General features: G+C 36.7%; 3 protein-coding genes across 3 annotated transcripts; 2 read left to right on the forward strand and 1 right to left on the reverse strand.

Annotated features, from left to right (window-relative positions):
- Nucleotides 1–52: 52 nt before the first annotated feature.
- On the reverse strand, nucleotides 53–11259 carry LOC106136480 (uncharacterized). The gene is made up of 6 exons (XM_060948143.1): nucleotides 10623–11259; nucleotides 9828–10129; nucleotides 8168–8250; nucleotides 6290–7606; nucleotides 5491–5583; nucleotides 53–4642 (listed from the first exon to the last, which is right to left on the reverse strand). The coding sequence occupies exons 1-6, from the start codon at nucleotides 10732–10734 to the stop codon at nucleotides 4474–4476; spliced, it is 2076 nt and encodes a 691-aa protein (XP_060804126.1). The 5' UTR covers nucleotides 10735–11259; the 3' UTR covers nucleotides 53–4473.
- A 532-nt stretch (nucleotides 11260–11791) lies between these two features.
- LOC106136501 (uncharacterized) lies at nucleotides 11792–16900 on the forward strand. Its single transcript, XM_013337069.2, has 4 exons — nucleotides 11792–11920; nucleotides 12627–12822; nucleotides 13533–14107; nucleotides 14407–16900. The coding sequence occupies exons 2-4, from the start codon at nucleotides 12630–12632 to the stop codon at nucleotides 14689–14691; spliced, it is 1053 nt and encodes a 350-aa protein (XP_013192523.2). The 5' UTR covers nucleotides 11792–11920; nucleotides 12627–12629; the 3' UTR covers nucleotides 14692–16900.
- Nucleotides 16901–18580: 1680 nt separating this feature from the next.
- Nucleotides 18581–21215, forward strand: LOC106136477 (uncharacterized). The gene is made up of 3 exons (XM_060948197.1): nucleotides 18581–18833; nucleotides 19286–19680; nucleotides 20133–21215. Exons 1-3 carry the CDS (start codon nucleotides 18785–18787, stop codon nucleotides 20415–20417), a joined length of 729 nt encoding a protein of 242 aa, XP_060804180.1. The 5' UTR covers nucleotides 18581–18784; the 3' UTR covers nucleotides 20418–21215.
- The last annotated feature ends 1282 nt before the right edge of the window (nucleotides 21216–22497 follow it).

Here is a 22497-nt window from a genome sequence, read left to right on the forward strand (position 1 = left end):
ATTATTCATCCTTGAGGGCTTCAATGATGCCCATAATAACTATTCCACGCAGATGAAGTCGCGGGCACAGCTAGTAGTATAGGAAAAAAAAGACATCAATTTCAAAGTATATTCTGTATTTGTTATTACAATATCCATCCCAATAGTAACATTGATTCATATACAACTATAAATATACACAATATGTTTGTCTAAACATCTAAAGTACATCTGAAACATTAAGGACAAACATACAACTATATAGTCTTCACATTTTATTAAACTATCATTCATTTCATTCATCATTCAATCTGTTCCGTCCAATTTATTGAGTTTTAACTATACCTGATTTTAAACTTTCGCGTTGCATTTTGCTATGTATTTATAAATAATACAAGTAGTAAACAGGTATTTTGTTTAACTTACCCAAGTAAGTTTCACAGAGTAAATTTTATTCGACAGTTTGTACATAGACCACAAAGAAAAATATCATTCTTTCGTTGTTGTCTCTAGTATATATTTTTTGCTGCAAAATGGTTTTTTTTTTAATTTTTACATGCCTAGACAACTTTTTAACTGCATATAATTCTATCTATTGAAATATATTAATCCACTTGGTATTTGTCCCGATTGCAACCTCTGGCGAGGGTTCACCCATTACCGCCGTTCGGGAATAGATAAGTCATGTTATTACACACACGGACCGAATTCCGTCTGACCTTTGCAAATTTACAGGGGAAACCTAACCCGTATCGGATCATCTTTGGTTGCACATACAGAATTGAATGTGCAGGTTTGTTAGTGATGTTTTCTATGACTTTAATTAGGTGAGTCACCAAACCCAAATATGTAATTCACAAATTCACAAATACAAAATAAAATACAAATTCTCTTTAAAATAAACATTAAAATTTGCCTCGCCGTACGTAGGCAAATAAAAGTACATTCCCCTCACGACTAAACCAGGACAAACGCCAGGATGATAACGGTCGTTATTTGATTAATTAAATCCAGTAAATTAAAATTGTCTCCGCAAATATCTTAGTACCTATATATGGCATTCCAACCGACGATTTCAAAACGATAATCCCGTTCAAATTCACATTCATTACATACTGTCGAACATCATAAAATTATCTCAAATACCAACACTGTATTAGAGACAATAAAGGCTCGGGCACACCAAAAGCTGTATAAAAGCAGCGCAGTTAGAAGCCAGCACAAAATTGTAACGCGAGAAAGTCTTCAAAGTCGCCACACTGCTGCGCGGCGGCATTTCAAGGTGTTGTGGAGCCATCTCTACGCCACTCGTCAACAACATCAAATCACACAACAACTGTCAATCATCTCGAAGAAATCGACGCGCTCAGCCAATAGCAGCGAAGAACCCAAATCGCGATTTCAGAGATTTCACGGATTGGAGCTATATATACAACCTCCGACACAACATCGTTGGAGCCGCGGTTCCCCAGGCATAACACCTAGCCTGGCGGAAGATCTTCCCTTTGGTGGCGGTCGAGCCGAATCATTGCTCCCGCTACATTGGTGACCCCGACGTGATTGGAAGCAACCTTCTCCATCATCATCAACTCCAATCCTCAGCATCACTCCTCACTCCGCAAGCAGTCTCACAGCAAGCCAGCAACTTGGGTATCGCAGCAGGTCCATCGCAGCCGACTCACCGAGCTTCCTGGTCCTGTCTCCACCCGCACTCACTCTAATCGACTTCAGCGACCGACGCATCTACCGCAGCCCACGCCTGGATCTCTTCGACGGCCGCTCTTCTCTCCAGCGTGGCAGCTCTGCACGATTTCTCCCGGCGCCAACAAGTCGACTTCGCTCTCTACTGTCTCGACTCACCGCAGACTACGAGCAACGCAACGGCTCACTCCTGACTCACTAGGACTTCGAGCAACTTCCGACCCACTGGAAGACAACTGGCACTTGCAAGCTACTGAAGCACAGATTGCACAGCAAGATCAAGACTTCAGACCTCCGGTCTTGGGGGGGAGTACTGTGGCGCCATCTCTACGCCACTCGTCAACAACATCAAATCACACAACAACTGTCAATCATCTCGAAGAAATCGACGCGCTCAGCCAATAGCAGCGAAGAACCCAAATCGCGATTTCAGAGATTTCACGGATTGGAGCTATATATACAACCTCCGACACAACATCGTTGGAGCCGCGGTTCCCCAGGCATAACACCTAGCCTGGCGGAAGATCTTCCCTTTGGTGGCGGTCGAGCCGAATCATTGCTCCCGCTACAGTGTCATTGGCGTCTCGGCCTCTAATAGACGCCTAGCGTAAACCATGGCGTTCAAAGGTTAAAACATGAGGCTCACTGACAAACTGCGCTGTTTCTGACCTGCTTCTGATGTGCACAGGCCTTACAAATTAAAACTATATTTGTCACAAAATTGTCCATGACGATTTTATTCTATTTCATAGTGAGTTAAGAGAGTTGTCATATTTTTCTGTTTCAATATATCTATTACTATGATAGAATGTAACTTACTATATAAATCCAAATACAATTAAAAATGTGATCAACAATTGATACAGTGTAAAGTCGTTCCAAACATTTAATTTTTATCAAATTGCCTGCAATTTTTTTTTTTTTTAATTATTCAGTACATTATACACTTTACACGTAACTTTTATATTACACAGTAGATACTTACAACGAATGCATAAAAAACACCACTATTTATAAGGAATGAATTATTTATTTTTGACCTGTTAGGTACTGCCTCATTTTAATAGTTTAAGTAAAAATAGGACGATATTTCGTCCTATTATTTTTACATTTACCAGTTTATACCATGTTTCAATAAAGCGTTTAATATTATATCATATAATATTGACATTTTGCAAATAAAACAATTGGTGGAGAATTAAGTAGGTAGTTACTTACTAATACTTAACTAGTGTGCTCAAGTTACTTACTTTCACTTTCATTTCCAAATGATTTATTTCATTCAATTTTCCAAATCTCAAAATAAAGAAATCAGATTTGTCTTTTTTTTAAAGTATAAAACCTCTTTTAAGTATAACAATATTGTTATATAATTATTTATTTTAATATACAAGTAAATATTCTGTGATAATTTAAGTCATTTTAATCCAATGTATCATTTGTTGATGAAAGTTTATGTAAACTTACGCATAAAAGGGGAATCTTAATCAGCCTTAGACCACATTCGTGCTTTATTTTAAACTTTTCCACGTATATACAAATTCCAAATGAGATCGACGCTAAAAAATAGTTTCAATATACCTATGTAACTTTATAATAATATTATTACCAATAAAACATTTGTGGAACAACAAGTATCTAATCTTAGTTTATAAATTGACTTGTAAAACTCTAAAAACATCCGAACATTACTATAACTTGGGACAACGATAATGTTTATTCAAATAGGTACATATGTTATATGTTTAATATAAAATGCTTATAATTTCGGACGACAAGCGAAGCGGAGAGTATATTTGCAAATTTATGGTCAAAGGTATACCCCGAGCTCTTCTCCAAAGTGATGAGATTACTTAATTATGACACAGAACGCTGAGATCTATGGAATATGTAGAAGGATTCTTGAAGGCGTGAAAAAATACCTAAAAATATCAATAGATCTTTTTATCGATTTATTTTTGAGAAAATTAATAAACCCCAAAATCAGAGTTGTGACGTCATCTCTTTGACGAAGAGAATTTAGTTACATATCGTAATCTTCTGTTGCTAGCTTCAATTCATCAACTGAGATTCTTTTTAACTGTCAAATGTCAGGAAAAATAACATTCGTAGGCGTAAACATAACATCTTTCGTCAATTTATAATTTTTCTTTCATGTTTTTTTACATAACAAGAAGTGAAAATAACGATTCACAGGTTTTCTTTTCTATCTTTTCTATATTATGGCTTCCACCGGACTTTTGGTGATTCTGCCAATGTCATGGTTTTAAGAGACACGAAGTTACGAAATTGGACGGTAGGTATACGATCTGAAAACGATTCATAGGTTGTTTGAATACAAAACATCTGCTGTCAGTGTCAATAATGTCAATTTGTTTTTAAAGACTGAAAACGTTGACAGCAGTATAAAACTCTAAGTCCTTTTAGAACGACACAAATTTCAAACATAAAATTTAATATGTTAAAAACCTCAAATCAAAAAATATTGGTGTCTTAATCATGGTTAATGTTTCATATTACATTATTTTAAAAAATATGTAAGAATTTTGAAATGTTATCAAATGGGATATAGCTGTCGATTTCGTCACACAAATTTCAAAACACGATAAATTCAAAATCAAACCTTAATAAAAATGACAGTTCTTTAATGTCATCCTTGTGACATCTGAGGCAGCCCTATTTTATGCAAATAAATCTCCACTTCACAACGTTTATCGGTTTTCTATAATCAAATATATAAATATAATCAAAGGCAAAAAAAAAAAAGATTCTTTATACAAAACATAACCTTTTTCAATCTAAATCACCAGGATGTAATAAGGTCTTATCAACTAGTGTATGTGAGAAGGTCTCGACCAGGTCGCTAGTAACATCATTAGCACACTGCTTCTGTATATCGCAGATCAGATCGGGGGCGTCTTCCAACTCGTTGCTAGAAGACGCCGAGTTTTGGTCGCTTACGCTGAAAAGTTTAGCAAAATTAAAAAGGTACATACATTACATACATACATACGATCACGTCTATATCCCTAGCGGGGAAGACAGAGCCACCAGTCTTGAAAAGACTGAAAGGCCACGCTCAGCTGAAAAAAATATTAAACAGATTCTGAAAAAAAATTAAAAGAATTCTCTTTCAACAGCCCCGAGGCTATCTCGGGGACATGAGACATGATGGAAATTTATTTTATTTATAAACATACTTAAACATGTGCCGTGTGGTTCCCGGCACGAATAAAAAAAAAGAATAGTACCACTCCATCTCGTTACCATGGATGTTGTAAAAGGCGACTAAGGGATAGGCTTATAAACTTGGAATTCTTCTTTTAGGCGACGGGCTAGCAACCTGTCACTATTTGAATCTCAATTCTAACATTAAACCAAATAGCTCAATGTGTCCTATCAGTATGTGGCGACATCTCTACGCCACTCGTCACAACATCCAATCAAACAACTACTGTCAATCATCACGAAGAAATTGACGCGCTCTACCAATAGCAGTGAAGAATCTAAATCGCGATTTCAGAGATTTCACGGATTGGCGCTATATTTACAACCTCCGACACAACATCGTCTGTCGCGCGGTTCCCCAGGCATCACACCTAGCCTGGCGGAAGATCTCCCCTTTAGTGGCGGTCCAGCCGAATCATCGCTCCCGCTACAAGTCTTTTCAAAACTGTTGGCTCTGTCTACCCCGCAAGGGATATAGACGTGATTATATGTATGTATGTATACATAAACATAAAATAATAAACATAAAATATATAATTTTGTTTTTGTTAATAACTGATTAATTAATTGATTGATTGATACCTGATGCTGTCCTGATCTCCGTAGCACCTCCGCTTGTGGTCCGACGGTAAATGACAATGTGAATGCTCCACTCTGATCGCTTGCATTGTGTTGCTGTAATACAAACACATAGTACATCTGAATAGTATAATATACATACGGCACTTGTATAATATCATGGAAAAAAAACAAAAGAGTAAATGACATAATGAGAAAAGAATATAAAGCCCTTCTGGCGAGTAAGCGACCAATGCTAGAAGAGTTTCTTTCAGTGGTCGATTTGATTGGGCGATGTACCAGCAACCTTTGAGGGTGTATGATTTGAAGAGACTAGGCTTATAAACTTGGGATTCTTCTTTAAGGCGATAGGCTAGCAACCTGTCACTATTTGAATTTCAATTCTATCATAAAGCCAAATAGCTGAATGTGGCCTATCAGTCTTTTAAAGACTGTTGGCTCTGCTCTGCCCCGCAAGAGATATAGATGTGATCATATTATTGTATGTATATATGATTCTGTGTCTGTTTTGATCACTAGTAAAGAAATAATAAATAAAAAAGAAAAAATAAATAACGTAATTTATTTGTATTTTCAACTGATGAATTAAAAAATCAGTCCCCCTTGCATGGCAGACTCAATGCAGCTTTTATCACGAGATAAAAACTATCGCTATCCCGTTTCACGTCATAATAAAAAGCGAAACAGCGACAGTTTTACGGAAGCAGGTACATGAAAATCAAAGTTAAAGACCAATACCCAAAGTTTTACAGGCAAAGTAGTAAAACCTAAAAAGAACATAAAGGACAAGTGAAAAATATACCTGGTCTTCCTCAAAACAGGCCTCCCCATCTCCACCTGCAGCTCCAAGGAGTACAACTTGGCCAGAGACTCCAGTTTCTCTTTCTCCTCCGGGTCGTGTAGACTCGGCAGCTTCAGCTCCGTTTGACAAGAATCCTGCAGGAACTTGGACAACTGCTCGTTGGCCGCGCTCAGGATCAAAAACCCTGGTCTTTCTTCCCTGATCCTCCTACAACCAGCCCGGATCTCCCTAACTTCGGTCACTATGTTCATCGAATGTTCACTACAATAATGGTCACTCTGCGGCGACTTCTCACTCACATTCAGATCACTCGACGACGTCTTCTGCAACGCGAAGTTACTCCGCGGCGCCTGACTGAACATTTCATTCGAGGACTTCTCTTCGAACGCTTGGAACGAATGAAAAAACGACTCGTTCGCGTTCAGTCCTGAAACACCGGCGTTTTTCACATCACTAAAGCTTGAAAACGAGGAATGCGGTTGAAGTATATTCTCTTTAGACAACACATCGTCTTCTAAATCTACAACGGTTTTGGAATCCGACATCATGGCGTCATCTTCATTGCCAGAGTCTACTTTCGCTCTTTTCTTCTTAAACTTGTTCTTGCAACCCGCCCACCCGCCTTTCGACAACAACTTCTCCTTTTTTAACCGCTTCGGCGGCGGCATAGCGCTGACGGTGTTATTGTTCACGGATTTGGAGGATTTGAATGTCAGACTCTTGTTGAAGACCTTCAGCTCCTCGATGCCGGGCCAGTCTGTGAGTTCATCGTCTCCCTCCCTGTCGCTGTCATTGGTCACCACACCGTCCGAATCGCTGCTGCTCAACGAACTGGATTCGTTACCAGCGCAGTCCATACCGGAGTTGGAGTCTTCAAATTGTAAAGGATTCCTCAGATTCGGCGGGTGACTTTTGTTGAACATCTTGTATTTCCTGTGACATTTCCCTGTACTGGTCGTGGGGTTGAAGAATGGCGGTAAATCTGTGGTTATCTTATAACCTGTCAGTTTCGATAAGGTCGGTGTTCCGTTTTTTGAATTTTTATAAACGAAATTGAAGCTGGAACTGCCCGGGAGTGAGGGAGTATTGGTGAAAGTCGACGGGGTTCCCTCTTTGTTTTGAGATTTCAGCACTATCTTGCCGGGTTGGAGTACTGAGTCTTTCCTCTTTTTCTCAGCGTCGTACTTCCTGCACTTGAAGTCGTTCTTGAAGTACGCAGACTTGGAGGAGCAGCCGCCGCTGAAGGACCGCTCCCTCATCTCACAACCGTCCCCCTTGTCCCTATGGGACCACTTCCGTTTTCCGCAGAAAGCGTTTCTGAAATTATTCGGCTGAAATTATTTTTAACAAAATGTTTGCAAATGTACTTGTGAAGGAGACATTCCAAACGAAATGGGTATAAAGATTTCAAAACCATTCATTTTCTGAGTAAAGCTAATGTTTTATGGGAATTCTCATACATACATACATAAAATCACGCCGCTTTCCCGGAGGGGTAAGCAGAGACTATCTCTTTCCACTTGCCACGATCTCTGCATACTTCCTTCGCTTCATCCACATTCATAACTCTCTTCATGCAAGCTCGGCGGTTTCGGGTACTTTTGACCTGACCCTTTACCAGGACATCCTTAATTTGATCAAGATACGTTCGTCTCGGTCTTCCCACTCCGACCTTTCCCTCCACACTCTCCTTGTATATCTGCTTAGTCAACCTGCTTTCATTCATCCTCTCCACATGACCGAACCATCTGAACATACCCTTTTCATAAGAAAGACAGACATTAATATTAATGCTTAGGTTTCAAAAAGTTTGATCCCATTTTTTTCATCAAATAGCTTTATCATTTCCAGTAGTAGGATAATATGTTCCTGACTCACCTCTCAGGCATATGTTTGGTGACGTAAGTCAAGGGAGACAGACCCTGGGTTTGGTACATGACTGCGGCCGGCAAAGCATTGGCCTGAAAATAAAATTATTATCACATATTTCGTTTTCAATCAATGAAAAATTTGTTATTTTCTTCATAGAAATAAGATATTGAAGTTGTAGCGGGAGCGATGATTCGGCGCGACCAAAGGGAAGATCTTCCGCCAGGCTAGGTGTTATGCCTGGGGAACCGCGCGACAGACGATGTGTCGGAGGTTGTATATATAGCTCCAATATATGAAATCTTTGCTTGCGCGATTTAGGTTTTTTGCTGTTATTGATTGATAGCGTCGCGTAATTTTTATTTTTGTGACTTGTGGCGTATAGTTTTCGCCATAAGGTAAAATGTAGCCTATGTCTATCCCCAGGTTTTCAAAATTCCCTCTCTCTCATCTTTGCAGAAGCATTGTACCAGATGGTGCAACTGGGAACACAGTTGCACCATCTGGTACAATGCTTCTGGACCTGGGGCTGATTTCTGCCACTTTTACTTCAATATTGTCTGGTCCTCAGCATCTTCAGTTTTAATACCATTGGCATGCATACAACCTATCGCGACGTCAAGGCAGGATCTCTCCAGCAATGAATATTATAAAAATAGCTGATCTATTGTTCAATTAGGAACTGAAGGCCACACAAACAAACGCAATAGCCACACAATTTATTATTAGATTGTGAAAATGAAATGAAACTTAATCACAAACTTAACTAGGTTTCGCGCGGAACTGCTTAGCGTGGCTAATTAATATAATTTTGTTATTTTCAATTGATGTCACATCACTACCACTCCCAATCCCCCGCACGTTTTGGCACAGTCAAGGCGAACAAGTATTGAAAGATAATCTATTGGGTTAATCTATGTTTTTAAGTTTATTTTACAAAGTAGTTAGTAATAGTATATTTTCATCATTAGTAGTTTAGTTTACAAACAAATCCAGGGGCCGAAACAAGTTCTATGGTCGAAAATACTGATTTTACTGACCAAAAATTCAAAAATACTGACCAAATACTGACCATTTCCAAACCGTTTTTCGGGTGAATGGTGTGAAATAAAAAGCTTATTTTCAGTTATTGGCCTCCACCATCCCCATAGCCAACCAGCACCGCCTTTTTATTGTGTTAAAAAGCTTTTTTTATTGTTAGTAATTGTTATTGTATTACAAGTGAGTCATGCGCATTCGTGCAAAATTATACATATAGTGAACACTAAAATCAAATGACTATGAGAAAGAAAAAAAGTACAGAGAAGTTCCATTAAAATAAAGCTACTAATTTAGCTGCAATATATACTACGTAGATCATCCACATACACTTGGAACAAAAAATTTTGTGCCCAGTGTATATAGAGCATGCAAAGTGCAAAGCAGCCCTCAGATATCATCAGTCATCACTGGGCAAATCGAAAAATACTGACAATACTGACCGATTTTCAAAAATACTGACTTTTACTGACCAGGTCCAAATATACTGACTTTTACTGACTTTACTGACCTGTTTCGGCCCCTGCAAATCTTTTCTCTTTAAAATATGAGTATTTACTTATTGTGACTAGCAGCTTAAAGCTGGTAACAAATGAATGGTAAGGAAATGGTGTACACAAGTATGGATTACCTCGGTCGTAACACTCAAAATCTCAATCGGCGGCGAGGTCTTCCCATCACTGTACTCCACTGGCATCTTCTTGTACTTCCGTTTCCGCCTGGCGTTAGCCGGCCTCGTAGGAGAGAAGTTCTCATTAAATGAGTCAGACTCGAAGTTGCCAATTTGGCAGTAATGCCGAGCCTTGTGGCCCGTGGGTTTGTGCAAGGAGACCTGAGGGTCATCGGAGTCCGAGAGCGGCTGAGTGATGAGGGGTGCTTGTGGAGGACTACTAGAACTGCCATCTTCAACCAGGCTCACTGCTACGGCGGCCGCTGGTTAAATAAATCGACTGTTTTATAGAATATATTTAGTTGTATTAAAACGAGTCATTGGAAAGTCTGGGCTGTTTTGGTTTTACAGAATATAGAACTTCATTACAAAATTTGAAGAAAGGTTTACTTGATGTCATGTGCAAGCCTTTATTATTGAGGTCAAATGCACTCAAATTATTATAAAAAAAGACTGTTAATTAATAAAATAATTAACATTTTTGAGAGCTGTGATACTTAAAAGTTCTTATAAAAAATAAATCATTGATTAAAATGAATCATTTTTTCTTTATTTTCTAGGACTAATGGGCAGGTACAAAAATCAAAGAAAAAAACAATATCACTACACAAGGTTGATGTCAAGCAGGAGGCTAACCTTTATAAAGATAATAATTTCTCAGTACCTATTACATATACATGCTACCTGCAGTAAACCCCTAAAATGCTTGACATATAATGAGAGCCTTGATTTTGTTGATATTTTTTGTCTACTTACGCAGGTTTCCAGCAGATCTGGTGCGCCTTCGGAGCCCCAGCCTCCGCCTATCCTGCCGGCCACAATTACTCTCTTCTAAAGCCAGGTTTAAGTCATGATATAACCTTTCCATCGTCTCTAAAAGAGACTAAGTTTCCACGACAAATAAGCCATTGTCTTGCAACAATCTAGAACATACGATGATGAACATTCATGCCGGTTTCGCTATAGATATCCGCTTCACAAAATGACCTACTTAGGAATGTTTAGCGGAAGTATGTCTTAAGTTTGGATAATACCACACTCGATACAACAAACACCTGTTTTCAGCGTGATAAAATGTTTAGAAACGCCAACTATTTTATGGAGCACTTAGGCACAACACAAGGTCTTATGACGCCTGCGTAAACTTTCATCAAAACTAATTACGATTGCCTTTATAACGAAAACAGAAACAGAGCAATACACAATACAACTAATGTTAGTAAACATTTATCTCCAAAATAATCAAAAATTCACTATAATATAGGTACCCAAAAGTTTAACATTCGATCGAAACTCTTGCATCGACTACAATGAATGACATGATAAAATGTCAGAACGAGCAGGACAATAGAAGTATTTAGAAAGAGAAAAATAAACAATGAATGAAATGAAACCAATGAATAAAATTGAGGTACTAAATGAAACTATGTATATGCTGAGACGATTAATCGATGTTGATAATCATTTAATCGATTCTGCTTCCTTATCTAATTTAGTTACCCAACTGCGCTACTTCATACATACATAAATCACGCCTATTTCTTCGAGGGATAGGCAGAGACCACGTCTTTCTATTTTCCACTTGTCTAGTAGATTAAATAAGATAAAGTTATTTCCTATACAAATAAATGCATTTAAGATGTGAAAAGTAGTATAGAGTAGGTACCTATATGTCACAAAAAAATTCATAACAACGAAATAAACATCATTAAATTTTGTCTTGCAGAAATTCATTTACATTATATATTTACTTAGTTGATTCTTAAATAATATTATGTTCATGCCTTTGTATTCATATAGGCTTTGGTTATTATTATAAACTTTTAAGCTTAAAATCACGGTAGAAAATTTGTAAATTGAATAGCAACACGCTGGGGAACGGCAGTTGACTTCAACTTCAAGTGTCAAACGTCAATATTTCAATTCAATTTCAGTTCAGTTTTTATTTTTGCGCCAATTTTCTGGTTTTGTTGATGTAGTGATAATATGTGTTTTTGATACATTCCGACAAGTCATTTGTAAATTACTCTACGTTAATCCACAAACACCATTAGGTACCATTGTTTTAATTACTTTTTTATCCTTTTCGATGTTTATGAGCTGTAAAACCAATATTGTTTTAATGTCTATCCATAACGTTTGTAATGTTGAACTTTGTCATGTTTATTTCCGATTTTACGGCATTTATTTCGTAACAATTACTTCAAAGAGTGCTTAATTGTCATTGTGTATTATTAGTAATACATTACACATTTACTATTTTGTGAGCTTGTGGAAGCTAAGTGGTTTCAGCTTCTTTAAATCTCTGCGACGGTATGTACTTTAAAGTTAAAGTTCACTACTTTTTTGGTTGCCCCACAATGTTGAAATAGTGCAAGTAAAGACTAACTTCAGATTAAAAGTATCAAAAAATATTTATTGATGTTTTATCAATATGTATTAAGTGTCTGGTTTGATAAAGCAGGTTTACGGACTTCGTTCATGTTTACGGCTAATATTCTCTACATATATACATATGATCACGTCTATATCCCTAGCGGGGTAGACAGAGCCACCAGTCTTGAAAAGACTGATAGGCCACGCTCAGCTGTTTGGCTTAGTGATAGAATTGAGATTCAAATAGTGACAGGTTGCTAGCCCATCACCTAAAAGAGGAATCCCAAGTTTTTCTCTACATATTTACTTAGTATCTTAGATAATTACTATTCTTGATTACCCGACACATATTGATGGTCCTGAAACCTCATATAATATCCTCAGACAATGGAAGGTGTGGTGACTCCGGATGGCGGTCGCCGGACGCGCGCCGCCCTCGCTGAGATTCCCGCTAGGCTGGACCGTCTCCGGGTCACTCCGCTGCAGCCGCTCACCAACACCCGGGAGCAGTCGCCGTCTCTGCCCGCTGGATATCTAAGTCCTGCCCCGTCTCCGGATGAGTTGTTGATACAACAAAGAGGTATCTATTATACTGATTTTTAATATAGGGCTGGGTCATTTTTTTACTGTCCTTAAGAACTCCCCAGAGAAGGATAAATAAAACAGAGGTGGTAGTTCATTTGTAAAAACATAGAAATATAGAAAAATTACAGAGTACCAGTACACAATATCATTGTTCAAGCCATAGGATGTACACTGAACACAGGTTTCCTCAATGATTTCTATGTCGCACTATGGAGGCAACCTGCATCACAGGGGGCGTCCTACACTGGTTTTCCGGTACATTGTCTCCACTCGAGGACTTTTTGACCCTGATGGCTATCAACCCTTCAACCTTGTGGCCTGCCGCTTCAGTTTGCTGAACTGATCTGCTGTGTTGGTTGCTTTCATTTATACACAGATCTTCTCATTCCTGATTTGATCTCGCAAAGAAACACTGAGCATAGCTTTCTCCATAGCTTTCTGGGTGTCACTGAGCCTATTTAAGAGGCTCACACCGTAAATACCACGTCTCAGCACCTTAGGTCATCCATCACTGACAGGTACACAACTAAAATTTAACTGTAGACAAGCCTATGCAGAGAGTAAAAGTTATTTTAATGCTCCCATATTAAAGTCTGACTGGGATATAACATAATTTTGATAAAATATAAGCTCATTTGGCGTTTAGTGTCATCCATTTAATACTTGGATTAATAGAATATATTCCAGTATCTTTGTTTATTCCAGGTCGCAAGCGCCTTCCGGTAACATGGTCACCAGACATTGAAACAAAAAGGAATTCATCGTTCCAATCCACCATTCGTACACCGCCTAAGAATGCCGGCCGTCACTCGCCCCAAAAGCTCGGCGTCACGCTCCGCTCAACTCCTAGAAAGCGCCTGCTCTTAGGCGACGTCGAAAGGGTGCCTCTGACCCCAGAAAAGATAGACTTCAGCGACCTAAGCACGCCACAGAAATTCAAAATCACCAGTCCCATAAAGACACCACCAGTAAAACGATGTAAAATAGAGAAAACCTTGGAATTGAGAGGTCCGATAGAAGTCGCACTGAAAGGACTGAGTCCCACTCAGCTGATCAACATGATAAAGACGATAACCTACAAGCATCCCGACATAGAAGATGAGATCCGGAGGGAGATGCCGGTCCCAGATTTGGCGCCCTTGGAAGAAAAGTTGAATTACTTAAAGTCCAACATCTTCAAAGGACTGCCGACGTCCAGGCTGACTTCTAAGACAGACTCGCCGGCATATTCCCGTGTTTCTACACATTTGGTCGCTTTCAAGAAGTGTTTGGTTGAGCAGGTACAGAAATTTTATTTAATAGAATAGATTAGCATGTTTCTTGAATAGTAATCTTACTTACATAAAATCCCGGACGGGTAGGCAGCCACTATACCTTTCCGCTTGCTAAGATCTCTGTATACTTTTTTCGCTTTATTCTCATTCATAACTCTCTTCATGCAAGCTCGGTGGTTATGGGATGGGTACCCTTGATTTGACCAAGATTTCTTTGTCACTCACTCCTACCTTTCCATTTACTCATACACACATACTTACTTTACCATCCAGAGAAATTTGTCATTATATTTTCTTTCTTCCAGGGAAAACTACTTGTTGAATCCCAGCACTGGGAATCCGTGATCCAATACGTATTCCTGTCGTGGAGCTACGTCCGGGCGACCCCGGTGTGGGACCACCAGGCCCACAATGCCCACAGGAAGCAGTGTTTCCGAGCTTTGCTCAATTTCTGCCTCACGGCGCTGAAGAAGGGGGACCTGGAGAAAGAATTCCTGATAGATGTTCAGGACAAACTACAATCCTTTGTGTCCGACTCCGAGGAGGTCCAAACGTGCCTGAAGCAAGTGCAAGGTCTGCTCCAGGAATAATTCTTTTTTGTAGAAAATTTGTGTTTTTTTTTGTAATAGATTTTTTCTAGCTTTTTCTTGTGTTGTTTTTAGTTAAATTTACTCTTCTTTCCTCAATTGTATTTTTTGCGTAGATTTCTGCAGTGATTTTTGGATTAGTGTAAAGATAAAGAGCAAAAAAAAAACATTTTCATTAATTTTATTTCATATTAGTGCTTTTTATTTCCAAGAGAAAATTCCCATGATGTACAACACGATTAAATTTTAATTTTATTGAAATTAATCGAACAATTTAATCGGTGTGTAACATTACTTGCGACCAGTGATTTCAATATAAGGAACAAAAATGTTCAATAAAATCATTTAAGGCCCAAGCACACTAAGCGCTTCTCAGAAGCAGGACAGCTTCGAAGCGGGCCCGCAACAAGTTCTAATTACAAGATACACTTCGAACTTGTCACATCAAATTGACGCGGGCCCGCGCTCAAACTGATTTCCCGCCGCGACGTGGTGTGACGAATTTGAAAGAGTTTCTTGTATACAGGTTGGCGCGGGCCCGCTTTTAAACTGCGCTGCTTTTGATAAGTATTTGGTGTGCTCGAGACTTTATGTTTAGACGATATATAATTTAGTTTTGATTGTCCAAGTCGCGTTCTGGTAAATGTCGATTACAAAATCAGTTTTTATTGATGTAGTACTTTTTTGAACCTTGGCTTTTTTGGGACCGCACGTGTAAAGCTTAATCTGCATTATAATTATGATCTAAGTTGTAATTCGATCGTGTTTTGTTGTGATTAATTTTTCAAAAAGATTAATTTTGATTGTTTGTAAAGCTGTGAACATACCAAAATATTAGTCGCGTTTAAGTGGATTTTAATATAAGATCGTAAAAAAACTAAGTGCAAATATTTTCCGGTTGGATTTTGTCAAGGGTAATGAGTAACTTTTCTCTTTAAATATACGGAGTGGCTTTTTGAAACGCCTGCCAGATTTTCAGAATATTTAGTATGCGGAAATTTTTAAGTATCCATAGAAATTAAAGTATTCTAAGAACTAAAAATTCCTACTTTCATTGGCCAGCTTATCGTTTAATTGCTGTGAAAAATAAAGAATATTCATTTGTAATTTTTCGCTCATTTTTGCTTCAAAACCTGACCAGATTTTATAACTTAATTCTTTCTCAAAATGTTTTTATTAAATTGCAACTTCGTATATTTTTTTCAATTTTAAGGATTTTTAACACACTAGTCGTTAGTGTTTTGTTCTTTAATCGCCTCCTACGGCATCCACAGGAAGAAATATATGTATATAACCGGGGCAAAATCCATCCCTAAGATATATTATCTTATTTTGTATCTTGTTTACATATTATTAAGTAAACGTAAACATGTTTTTGTAGTAATTTGTAAGAGACTGAGTTCTAATGGTATGTTTGTTCGCAAAATGCGAATATAATATTAAGATGTATTAAGGTTTTTCTCTTGTAAAAGAAAAAATATTACTGAATTTTTATGAACGCTTTGCCAAAACCACATTTGATTTAATGAATTCCGAATTCCCATACGACTTACACAAGAACTTAATTATGAAAGGATAATATATTTTTAGATAAATTATTATGTGAACATGCTATTGTCCAGGCGTGGTAGGTAATCTTGTTACCTCTGGTCATAGAATTCGGAATGACATAAGACTGTAGAAGTTATAAGTACTTTAATAGTGATGTCGAGAAAATAAAAAGTTTTCTTATTTCAAAATATTTATTTGACGGCGCATAGCGCAGAATACTGTGTGCGATGAAGAACTACAAATCATTCCTATAGCTTCATTTATGTGAAGGCATTTCTATTGTATTATATTATTCCGTTTTCTATGCCTCTGAATTGTTTTCTGATTCACCTCGGTCATAAATATGTGTATTTGTTATATAATAAAGTATCGTTGAATAAATATTCCCTAACACAAGTTTAGTAATTTGGGACTAGCTTAATCTGTGTGACATTTCTAATTTATTTTTCTTAAAACTTAATAAATAAAAAAAGCCACGCAATTGCTTTTGATCAAAACCCAAGTAGGTTTTAGTTAAGAAGAATAAAAATTGTGCCTTATGCAACATTAAAATAAGGAACCTGCGAATGTTGTGACGAAATATCACTTGATATTGTTGAAACTAATTTATAGTTAATTTAGCAAATAAGCGTTTTTTGCCTTAATAAATTGTATTTTTTAATTATTGATTTTATTTGATAGAATAAGGTACATATGCTTTTACGTGTTCTTAGACTAATAAGCTACAACCTTGGAGGTATGGATAGTAGGTAAGTACTTAGCCGCAAAAATGGAAATAATTTCAAATTCGATTTACATTGTAATACATTTTTATAACATTTCATTTCTGAATAAAAATATCTACACTTTATACACGCATTCCATAATGGTCATACTCTTATTATTCACTTCAACGAATAATCAATATTACCTAATAGGTAATGAGATTTGAATGTTCAAATTCGAATTTTTACTTTATTTGGTGCTAATTCCTCTTTGGTTTAATTTTGGGGCCAATGCTGTATAAATAAATAGACAAACTACGGAAATTAAAAGGAAATATAAATTTATATTATAATAAATTACTTATTCTTAACTTATGAATAATAACAATTGACATAATTTGAATATATAATATGAATAATAACAATTTAATAGTAACAATTGACAATAAAATCAGTGATATTAGCTAAAGAAATATAAGAAATAAGTTCATCAATGATTTTCTTTTGCGGTCTCAAGCGATGAGGCATATTATTGCACAGAAATTAAGAAAAGCGAATAAAATCAGTGGGAAATATCTGCGCCAATTTATTTCAACATCATGATGATATAGGATATGTCTGTATCCCAAAAAACTCTACTCTTTCGTAGGGCCCAATTGCAAGGTCTGTTAAACCCCATGATTATGGTCTCTGTAGTGTTCTTCTTTATCCTGGCGTTAGTTCCGGTTAGACCCTTACCTCTGGAGACCCTGGAGAGGCCACCTCAAGGTCGTGATACTGGATTGTGTAGTAAGGTCAAAGCTAATCTCGTCTGACCTCCGCAACCACAAGTGGTGAACGCGGCGGCAACCACACGGCATATTATCTTCGGTCTTGTTTTTCGCAATTTTCACTCAGGTTGAAATTTATTCTTCTAACGGTCCGAATCTTCCTTCGGTACGGGTGCTGGTTCCGCCTGGAGGACGCCCACGAGGGTGGTGGTGGTGAACCGCCTTTCTTTGGTGTGGAAGTCGAAAATGACGATTGTGAAGGCTCAACTGAAATAAGAGATAATAAATTTGTTTAACATATATGTACATAAGAAACATATATTTATATTATATATATATATAGTAAAAATATGTTTACATAATGTTTTAATTTCAAATGATATTAGTTACCTATTGGGAGAAAAAATCGAATTTGTGATTTTACATACATACATAAAATCACGCCTCTTTCCCGGAGGGGTAGGCAGAGACTACCTCTTTCCACTTGCCACGATTTCCACTTGTGATTTTACATTGCGATTGATTCTTCATTACAGAACAGTGTAATAATAAAAAAATATAAAGTCATATGAAAAACACTCACCTTTAGAAGTCACGGTAAACCCGCACAGTCCCGGAGATTTTGCAAGTAACTTTTCTTTATTGTCCATTTTATTTAAGAAATTAAAATAATTTTTAATAGATAGTAATTTTCAAAATAATCAAAGCGAAGTAGTATGTACGAATAATATGTAGGTATGAATGCGAATAATAACTTTTCACAAACCGATTTGTTTTTATACATTTCTCGTTTAGTCATTTCATTAACAATAATGGTTCAATTTCGTAATGACCTATTTTGTTGATTTATAAAATTATGGTAAACATATCCATTAGCTGGAGAACTTAACAAATAGTTTCACCTTATTGTTAATTCATCATACATAACAAATGACATCAATTAGTTGTTAATTGTCAAAAATACGTTACGACTTTTTCTAAGTATAAAACTATTGTCGTTTTAAAATATTAGTTATTCAGGATCTTACTGTGCTAACATAGTTTAAAAAAAAATTTAAAACGTTAATCACAATGAACACAAGCGGTGAAGAGGCGTTTGAATTTAACGACATTCGAAAAGGTGAGTTTATAAAAGTTTCATATATTTTTTTATTTTTTTTATTACGTATTTTCTGGTCCTTTTTTTGTTAAATATTTTATTTTCCAAACATTAGTTTTATAGTGTCGCTCTATTTTTATTGGATTTTATTTTTATTATATTTATTTGGAAAAGGCACACACACCAGCAGTGTATAGGTACACTATATTGCTTTAAATATTACCTAAATCAATTTTTTTCTCTTTAACATGCCTATTATAATAATACCACACCATGCATAAGTACCAAATATAACTCAAACTATTTATTACAATATTTTTTTTATAAGTAATACCTTTACAATAATTTATTTAAAATTTCATTTAAAATTTCGCACCAAAGCGCTTAAATTTATATTAATTAGTTTAAAAATATATATTACTGTTATAGTTAATTAAGCGGTAAAACTATATTTAAATTTGCACCTATTTCAGTATGCACCGCACAAAACCAATGCGACAACCAGATTCCAATGGAGATAAGTCCGTCGAAATTCAAAATCACAAGTCCTGTAAAGTCACCGCCAGTGAAACGCCTCAAAATCGGGAAAACTAAGTTTAGAGGTCCGATAGATGTCGCGCTCAAAGGATTGAGTCCCGCTCAGCTGATCGACATGATTAAGACAATTACTAAGAAGCATCCTGATTTAGAACATGAGATCCGGAAGGAAATGGAGGAACCTGATCTCGCGCCTTTGGAAGAAAATTTGAATTACTTGAAGTCCAACATCTTCAAAGGCTCTCCGACGTCACGCCTGCCTTCCGACTCGCCGTCTTATTCTCGGGTCTCTGTACATTTGGCCGCTTTCAAGAAGTGCTTGGTTGAACAGGTATGTTAATAAATACAACATCTAGATTTCTGGAATGAATGAGTATCGTAATTATCGCCAAGTCCATTTGTCAATAAAAACAAGCAACTATGTCCTACAGGCCGTGTTTCGGTGTACTTATGTTTATATCGTGTGGTTCTCGGCACTAAAGAATGGGACCACTCCATCTCTATCCCACGGAAGTCGAAAAAAACTATTAAGGGATAGGCTTTAAACTAGGGATTCTTGTAGGCGATGGGCTAGCAACCTGTCACTATTTGAATCTCAATTCCATACATCTGAACGTGACCCTTCCGGTCTTTTCAAGACTGTTGGCTTTGTCTACCTCGCAAGGGATATAGACGTATTAATATGCATGTGAAGAAATAGTAATTACTTCTAAAAACTTCCACTATAAAGTTTATTAACACCAAGAGAACACTAATAATAACATTAGGTATTTTCTTTTTCAGGGAGTTCAACTCACAGAATCCCAGCACTGGGAGTCAGTGATCAAGTACGTGTTGTTGTCCTGGAGCTACGTGCAAGCGCTCCCAGTGTGGTACCACCAGCCCCACAACGCCCACAGGAAGCAGTGCTTCCGAGCATTGCTCAACTTCTGTTTGACAGCGCTCAGGAAGGGAACTCTGAATAAGGAATTCCTGATAGACGTTCAAGATAAGCTCCAATGCTTTGTGTCTGATTCTGAGGAGGTGCAAACATGTCTGAAGCAAGTGCAATATCTGCTCCAAAAATGATTTATTTTCAATATTTGTGGTATTTTTTATATATAAAATATAAATATAACATATAATCACGTCTATATCCCTTGCGGGGTAGGCAGAGCCAGCAGTCACTAAAAGCCCACGTTCATCTGTTTGGCTCAATGATATAATTCAGATTCAAATAGTGACAGGTTGCTAGCCCATCGCCTATAAGAGGAATCCCAAGTTTATGAGCCTATACCTTATTCGCCTTTTACGACAGCAATGGGAAAGAGATGGAGTGATTCTATTCCATTCTTTTTTCTATTGGTGCCGGGAACCACACGGCACTATTTTTATACACAATAGATATTTTCCTGGTTTAACCTTGTGTTATTTCTAATGACATTACTTTCCCATTTCTTTGATTGTATTTTTTTGTGTAACTTTTTGGATGTTTCGTTTTGTTTAATGATAAATATACTCTTAACGGATTGCTCGTATCTTGTTTACATAGTATTAAGTTGTAAGAAGACTATAATAAGTACCACGTTGTCACGTATTACATACTAGGTGTGCCCGCGACTTCGTCCGCTTGGAATAGTTATTTTGGGCATCATTGGGCTTCCATGATCAAGGATGAATAATTTTCCTATTTTACATTATTTCTTCGCTCCTGTTAGTTGCAGCGTGATGATAAATAGCCTAAAGCCCTCCTCGATAAATGGTCTATTCAACACAAAAATAATTTTTCAATTCGAACCAGTAGTTCCAGAGATTAGCGCGTTCAAACAAACATACTCTTCAGCTTTATTATATTAGTACATACATACATAAATTCACGCCTCTTATTGTGTATGTCTTATTCTTAAAGGGTATGAGTTATATTTATGTATTTGTTATAATATAAAGTATGTCTATCAGTGACATGATAATGTTAAAACTTATTGATAGTGATTTTCATTTCATATAAGTGTTAATAAAAATTTATTTTTAAATATATAATGTTTTTATTTTATAGAATAAGATATTAATAAGTTTTGGGTCAAAGACTGAATAGATAGGCATGTGATACAAGTGATATGTGATGATGGTGTCGTGTGGTTCCTGGCACCAATAGAAAAACGTATAGGACCACTCCATCTCTTTTCCATGGAAGTCGTAAAAGGCGACTAAGTGATAGGCTTACATATAAAGTTGGGATTATTCTTTCGGGCGACGACCTAGCAACCTGAATTATATGAATCTTAATTCTATCAGTAAGCCAAACAGCTGAACGTGGCCTATCAGTATTTTCAAGGCTGTTGGCTCTGTCTACCCAGGAAGGGATATAGACGTGATTATAATGTATGTTTGTGATACTAAAAGCGGTCCCTCAACGCGACGTATAATATTTCTTTAAAAAAAAAACTTAATACTTTCTAAAGTACCTACCTTAATATTTACAGCCTTATAAACCTAATTTGTCTCTTAAGAACGTCTTAACTAAAACGTTAATTTAGACTTAACTTTTTTTTCTAGTTAGTTAGTCTTAGTTTCTTTTATAATTATTACTTTTTAAAGAGAACTTATATTCGTGTTAAGGGTTTTTTAAATCTTTTATTTAATTTTTACTTCATAGTTTTTAATAGGTACATACCTACCTACATACAGACAGACACACACAGGCACACTTATAACACATCTCTTTTTTACACCGGGGGTTGAGAATATTCTCGATTAATTAATCAATATTCTGTCGTAAAAGGCGATTTAGGGATAAGCTTGACCCCACAAGGGATATAGACGTGACTACACGCATGCATTATTCCTGTAATTCCCATAAAAACAAATCAATTTATTTTAAGCATTACCTATTTGACATTGTCTCATGCATTCAATTTCACGATCCAAATCCTCCATAAAATATATTTTACGGGATAGAAACGATAAGATTTATTTTCAAAATTGGATACAAGGTATCACTTATTGACGTCACATCATTCAAATCTAATTATATCTACTACATACCGCTTCCAAAGCGCATTTGTGCTTGCAAAAATTTACCTGATATTTGTTTAATTTTAGAATAATTGCCAAATAAAGATAATAAACGTTAAAGAAAAAAACTAACAACGTATAACTCGAAACAATT

The sequence above is a fragment of the Amyelois transitella genome, chromosome 15, assembly GCF_032362555.1.
Source record: "Amyelois transitella isolate CPQ chromosome 15, ilAmyTran1.1, whole genome shotgun sequence".
In the NCBI taxonomy this organism is placed as follows: Eukaryota; Metazoa; Arthropoda; class Insecta; order Lepidoptera; family Pyralidae; genus Amyelois; species Amyelois transitella.